Here is a 7,241-nt window from a genome sequence, read left to right on the forward strand (position 1 = left end):
ACCTCTAGTTTTTGTCTGCCCAGGTCTGCCCTATTTGAAGCACCTTATGCAAATCTCTCAAATGTCTCTGAGTTTGACTAAATAATCTTTATAGAGTCCTGGTCATATTTTTAATCTTATAATTTCATCAACTTTTACTCAAACAGCATTTCTGAAATATTTGAGACTGATTTGATTAACATCTTAGGTATAGGCTCAGAGAATCAAACAAGTTGCTCCTTAGGTTCGTGAGCTGTTTTCAGTTGTAGCAGGTAAATAAAATATACCAAATTTTATTTAGTATGAATATTGATGGAAGTCATAATTAATTGAAAGTAATGTGACTGATGTTTTGTTCATCATAAGTTATAGTAGCTTTTGTTTTCAGAGAGCCAAGCCTCCCAAAGAGCAAAAGGTTGAGCAACATCTAGAAAGAATCCGACGCAGTCATCAGAAGTATCATGCTATTTTGGCCTCTATTAAGTCTAATGAGCGGGACCGCTTGAAAGTTGAGTGGAACCAGCACAATGACCGCAAGTTTTTGGAAAACCTTGTGCAAGCAAGAATCAAGGATGCTGTGCAAGGGTTTATTGTTAATGTTGAAGAAAGACGAAATAAGTAAGGCTCAAAAACCTGGGGACAGAGGCTGAGGAACATTACCAGTTGAGATTTACAAATCAAAAAGTATAGTGAGGATGTTGGCTGAATTATGTGTAGTCTATCAATAGCTATCACTTACTTAATAGTTTTGCTTGTGATAATCTATATTTTGATGGAAAACAAAAGAATATATTGTTTCATATTTTATTATTATAAAATTATTCATTTTAATTCTTTTGTTGAAAATATGCCTTTCATCTCATTTGTATGTGATCAAGTAAATATGGCATAGATCTGTTTCTATTGCTTTAAGTGGCATCTAGTATTATTTTTTAGAGAACCATAATGATCTTTTCCTTCTTATAAAATGTATTAGATTTAGAATTCTGAAATCAAATATAACAATGAAAATAAAATAGTGCATGTAGCATGAGAGTTTGATTTTTTTTTTTTTTGGTCTTTTTCAGGCTACGTGAACTTTTAGCATCAGAAGAAAATGTGTATTTGATTTAGAATTCTGAAATCAAATATAACAATGAAAATAAAATAGTGCATGTAGCATGAGATTTTATTTTTTTTTTTTTTTGGTCTTTTTCAGGCTACGTGAACTTTTAGCATCAGAAGAAAATGTGTATTTTACTGAAATGCAATTGAAAGAAGAAACCATTGAGGAGAAAAAAGATAGAATGAAAGAGAAAACTAGAGTATTAAAAGAGAAGAAAGAAAAAGAGAGACTGGATTTTGTGGCTGAAAAGCTAGACCAGCAATTCAGGTAAGGGAATCAGATACATACACAAGCAAAATCTGAAGTGGACATATTAAAGATATAGGAATGCTAATTTAGAGTAAGTTATAGCCTAATGCTATACAATAGGTGTGTCTTCAAGTCTTGGCAATTATGTTACATATCATTGAATAATAACAGAGTTTGTCTGGGAACTGTGTTCTGATGTTCATTCTGTGCTTGCTTCCCAGTTGTTGAATTGTATTAACCTATGCCTTGCTGTTGGCAGGGAGTTCTTTTGAGGCCCTTATCCCAGGGAGTCTTTGGTAAAGTTGGGCTTTTTCTCTACTGCTGTAGTCCCCACTTGTGGTGCATGTGTTTAGTTCCCTGTTCTTTATTGTCTGTTTCCTTGTGTGGTATTCGGATCCTTGGGTTCTGATCACCTGGAATTCTGATCTGCTTCCTGACCCAGACCGCAGTGACCCCTTAGTTTCAGGTCCCTGGTCTTCATTGTACTCAGTCTGATCCTGTGTTTGCCTCCATACCCCTTCTTGCTGTGCTTTTCTGTCTTTGGATACCCTGAGTCTGTGCACTGATTTCAGCCCAATATTGTACACTTAAAGAGGAAGGGTTTATGTGGAGGTTTACCTAAGGGTGATTCTTGGAGATAATAGTGTTACATCATCAAGAGCTTGACAGATGCTTTTAATTTCACAAAGTAAGATGTTCTTTATCTCTAAAGTAAAGATATACTAAAAAGTACCAATGTCTTGTGAACCAGTGCAAAAAGGAAATAAACCAGAGGGGAATGGTGGGGAATTGAGAAAATAAATCACACAAGAGACATAGATTGCATAAAGGATAAAGAGATGGGATTGGGAGGTCTGGCACAGCTGATGACTGCAGCCAGCACCAAACCATGTGAAGAGCTTTGTTTATATCAGCAATTCTCAACCTGTGAGTCACGACCCCTTTGTAGCAATGAAAATATATCCTGCATATTAGATATTTACATTACAATTCATAACAGTAGCAAAATTACAGTTATGAAGTAGCAATGAAAATAATTTCATGGTTGGGGGTTACCACAACATGAGAAACTGTATTAAAGGGTCGCTGCATTAGGAAGGTTGAGAACCACTGGTTTATATAGTCCCTAAACAAGGTTGCTTATACTAACAATGTTGCAAATCAGCAAGGAAGGCTGCTTACCTGCTCTTTGTTTCCATTTTCTCATCTCAAAACCAAGGATAAAAAAATAATAATGAAGACACTTAGGCCAGGTGAGGTCCAATTGTCTTAACCCTAAAATGAAGATTATACCTGTACTTGAAGGGATCAAACAAGATACTATATATGAAAGTACCTTGTAAACTATAAAACATTCACAAGCCAAGTTTTCCTCTTATCAATGATTATTATAATTTTATTTTGTTATTTTTTATTTTATTATTTTTATAGAAACAGAGTCTCATTCTATTGCCCTCCATAGAGTGCTGTGGCATCACACAGCTCATAGCAACCTCAAACTCCTGGGCTTAGGCGATTTCTTGCCTCAGCTACTACTCAGTCCAAGTAGCTGGGACTACAGGCACCCGCCACAACGCCTGGCTATTTTTTTGTCGTAGTTTGGCCAGGGCGGCTGGATTTGAACCTGCCACCCTTGGTATATGGGGCTGGAGCCCTACCCATTGAGCCACAAGTGCTGCCCTGATTATTATAATTTTAAAAGGTAGATATCCTGTCTGTCTGTAGGTAAAAATGAGCATCTCTAAAGTAGGGGTTCCTAAAGTCAAGTGAACAGGTGAATTATTAGGGTGTAGGAAGAAAATATTAGATATTTATTTTTATCTCATCAGTGTTTAATTTTTATTATTGCATATATAATAATTTACATGATATAGTACTATAGTCATTATTGCATGCAATGTATAAATAATCTGATGCTTTGATTTTTTTTTTAACTGAAAAGAATACATAATTAAAAAGGTTTAAAGACCTACTGATCTAAAGACATAATTGATGTGGGCACCTTCCTGCATTGTAAATTCAGCCTTTGTTGGCAGCATTCATCCTCAGCTGCCTTAACAATGATTGTACTCTTTGATTTTATGTTAAAGAAGGAAATCATCAGAGATGAGCACAAAGAGCAACGTTTAAGAATGTTCATTGTGTCATTTTTAAAAATAAAACTCAGAATAAGCTGTATTTTCATCAAATAGGGGAATGTTACCTTTTTTTTTTTTTTTTTTTGGGGGCAGTTTTTGGTCGAGGCTGGGTTTGAACCCACCACCTCCTGTATATGGGGCTGGTGCCTTACTCCTTTGAGCCACAGTCACCGCCCCAAATAGGGAAATGTTTAAATAAACTGTGGTATACTTATGGGCTCCAGCCTTTATGATATAGCTTATTAGACTACAAACAAGTTTTAAAGTGAGGAATTATTTTTAAAAATAGTTCATGAGAAAATGTTCCCAGTACAATATATAGTAGAAAAATCAAGATACCAGGTTATACACACATAGCAAATGACTCCAATTCTGGTAAAAATGCACCTAAACACAAAAGTATAGAAAGAAATACACTAACTTTATAATAATGGTTATCTTTTAGTAGTGGGACTCAGGGTTTTTTCTTAATGTCTTTAAACTTTTCTGTATTTTCTAGATTTTCTGCAATGAACTATATTAACTTTGTAATTAGAAAAATGGGCTTTTTTAAAAGAAAAAAATTTCATAAGTCATACTACTTGTTATTCTTAGGCTTTCAATGATTGAATAATTTTGCTAGATTATGAATCAAGCAAAAGATTAGGAAGGACTTTAATAACTTACCTTGGCCAATTCTGATAGAATTTCACTGATTAATTTGAGACAGATAAATTCATTTTTCAATATTAAAGTATTCTTTGTTCTTTGTTTATTTATTTATTTATTTATTTGGTATACTAGCAATTTCAGCTTCTCTTACCTGGTTGAACCTTCCACAGAGTATGGACAATGCTGGTAATGAGCACAGTTATATATCAGTTAAACCAATAATTAGTTATTGAGCGCTTTGTAGGTGGTATGTGGCATACTGAAGAAGTATGCTTCTGAGTCCCAGCCCTCAAAGAGATTCCAGTTTAGCTAGGGAAATGAGATGAATTCTCATCAAAGGAACAAGGCTTAACATATCTGATTAATGTCAATTTGTATAGTATTGACCGTTCATGTAATGAGTTTAGACCTTATTCTTCCTTCAGTTCTAGCAACTCAAATATCTTCAAAAGTTCTTTATTGAACCCCTTCTCCAAACTTCAACTTCCTGGTGCTGCATTTGATTTAGAAACCAGAAGGACCCAATGTTTGTAAAGACTGCTTTTAAGTCGAAAGTTCTCAACCTTGGCTGTATGCCAGCATCTTCTGGGGACATGCCTGCTCCTCCCTGTAGATATTTTGGTTTTACTAGTCTGGCCCAGTATAGCAGCCAGTATAGACTATGGCTAGGAGGAGTGAAAGTGATTAAAAATACCTATATAGCTCAATAATGGAACACCTTGGTGAAAAGGGCATGGAGAGAGACTTAGCTCTCCTAACAAGCATGAGAGCTTGCGAGATGAGAGCATTGGTATATTGGCGGTCTCTACACCTGTGGTGTTGAGAGGCACGAGATCAGCCTTACATTAGGCTGGAGGAGAAGGCAGTTGGGAGCATCCGCATTCTATCACGGACCCGCTTACTCTGACTCTGACTCTGTCTCCTCTCCTGCCTGCAGAATGCCAGCACGGTTCTGCTTCAAATACTCACCCAGCTTGTATTTACTGTACAGTAATAGTTACCAGTTATTGAGTCCCTATTGTCATCAGGTATTTACATCCATTATCTCTGTTCCTTACCAGAACCTTGAAAAGCAGTTATTTTACAGAAAAGGAAACTAACTCTGATAGATGGAGTTTTTGATCCAAGGTCATATAGGAAGTGGCAAAACTAGTATTCAAAGTGCACTTGGCCTGACTGAAGTGCCTGTGTTGGGCTGTGACAGCCCGGCTCTCTGCAGCCCCGCACCTGTTTGCTCAGAGGGCCTAGGTCCAGTCTGACTGCCCTCACTCCAGTGTGTGAGTCTATAGATGTGTGCCTCAATGGAGCAGTGTCTCATGAAAGACTGGCTCTTCTAAATTCCTCTTTCAGGGAGGGCTGTGAGGAGCTCCGTGCTGAATTGTGTTGTCTCCATCAGAAGAAAGTGTGTGAGGAACGGAAAGCACAGATAGCATTTAATGAGGAGCTGAAGAGGCAAAAGCTGTTGGAAAAGGAGATGTTTGCAAGGCTTTGGGAGGAAGACCGGTTAGCCAAGGAAAAGCGAGAAGCACAAGAGATGAGGAGACAGAAAGAGCTGGTGGAGAACACGCGCCTGGGGCTGAACGCCCAGATCACCAGCATGCAGGCCCAGCGGCAGGCCGCACAGCTGCTGAAGGAAGAGGAGGCGCGCCATGTGGTGGGCTTTATAAAGTGCTCTTACAGGGTGGTCGCTTGCTGCAGGGAGTCCACTTTACAGGGCTGTTACTGTACAGTCTGCCTGATGGCCCAGGCTGGTTCTCAGGGTCCATTTCCATTTCTGGACTGTTATTGCTGTTTAGTAATGTATGCAGATCTGGACATACCGATTTATATAGAAATAAAGTCCAGAAGGCCAGTACGCCAAAACGTTGAGAGTGGCAGTGGATGATGGGTATTGTCATGATGGGTGGTTTCTCGTTACATTTTTCTGCATTTTTTAACTCCGCAACTACTTATCATTTTATTATCACACTTACAGAGCAATTTTCACAAAGCTTTGTTGCTGAATCAGCAACAAAAAACAGGTTTGTTTCTTATGACCGCTCTAAATTCATGAATGCATGTGTATGTATTTCTAAGAAATCCCTTATTCTCATCTCTTAAATAAAATGCATTAACGTATTTGTTTTATCCAGTTGTACTGATGTATTATCTTTATTATTGTGCCACCTTAGGAAAGTGACATCGCACTGGTTAAACTTGAGGATGAACAGGATAAGCTAAAGAAACAGAAAACCAAACAGGAAATTAGGACTCTTTTGCAAAACTCCCTACAAGAGAAGATAAAGCAGACTCAGCAGGAATACAGAGAAGAACAGGACTTGAACATGAAGCTTGTGCAAAGGGCCCTTCAGGACTTACAGGAAGAGGCAGATAAAAAGAAGCAAAAAAGAGTAAGACATTTATTTCGTGCCTACTATATGCTAGATGGGATTCCTTGTTGAGTTCTTGCTCTTGTGGAAGACAGCCACAAGTCAAACGTGCCACTCTAAGTGTGGTTCACGAACCAACAGCAGTGGCATCTTCAGGGTGAGGGGGGCGGTATTAGAAGTAGAAATTCATGGACTCCCAAATCAGAATTTGCAAATCAAAATCTTGGCAGGGACAAGATATCTGTGTTTTAACAAGGACCCTTCCTCCCAGGTGATTCTGATGCTCACTAAAGTTTGAGAACTCCTGGAACTTGGGGAAGTTATCACTGAGAGAGTGGTATTTGAGTCGGACCTTAAAGGATATGTAAAGTTTTTTCAGGCAAAGAAAGTAGGGAAAGGCATTCGGTATTCATTTAGCTACCTATACCTTTAGAGTTGGTATTGAACTTTTAAGAGGTCTCTTCTGTTCCTACCAGTGCTTTGTTTTTTAAATTTTTTATTTTGAAATAATTATAGATTAACGTATTGTTGACTGGCTGTTTTACACGGAAACTATCCACATTACTCAATAACTCATGAGCAATCACCAGTGTTTTAACATGCAGTTTTAAGAAATAATACAGAGAGATTCTTTACTCAGTTTCCCTCAATGGTAATACCTTGCAAAACTACACTACAATGTTATGGTTAGGATGTCAGCATTGGCTCGGCACCTGTGGCTCAAGTGGCTAAGGCGCCAGCCACGTACAC

The 7,241-nt window shown here is 37.9% G+C and overlaps 1 protein-coding gene across 1 annotated transcript in view; it reads left to right on the top strand.

The window, feature by feature from the left end:
* CFAP53 (cilia and flagella associated protein 53) overlaps positions 1–7,241 on the top strand; it is a 24,550-nt gene that overhangs the window by 6,649 nt on the left and 10,660 nt on the right. The window contains exons 2-5 of the mRNA XM_012801998.1: positions 368–597; positions 1,178–1,351; positions 5,473–5,776; positions 6,294–6,528. Of these exons, the coding sequence (XP_012657452.1) occupies positions 368–597; positions 1,178–1,351; positions 5,473–5,776; positions 6,294–6,528 (943 nt within the window). The remainder of the gene's footprint in view (positions 1–367; positions 598–1,177; positions 1,352–5,472; positions 5,777–6,293; positions 6,529–7,241) is intronic.

Source organism: Otolemur garnettii, unplaced genomic scaffold, assembly GCF_000181295.1.
Source record: "Otolemur garnettii isolate 467f Iridium unplaced genomic scaffold, OtoGar3 scaffold00012, whole genome shotgun sequence".
NCBI classification, from domain to species: Eukaryota; Metazoa; Chordata; class Mammalia; order Primates; family Galagidae; genus Otolemur; species Otolemur garnettii.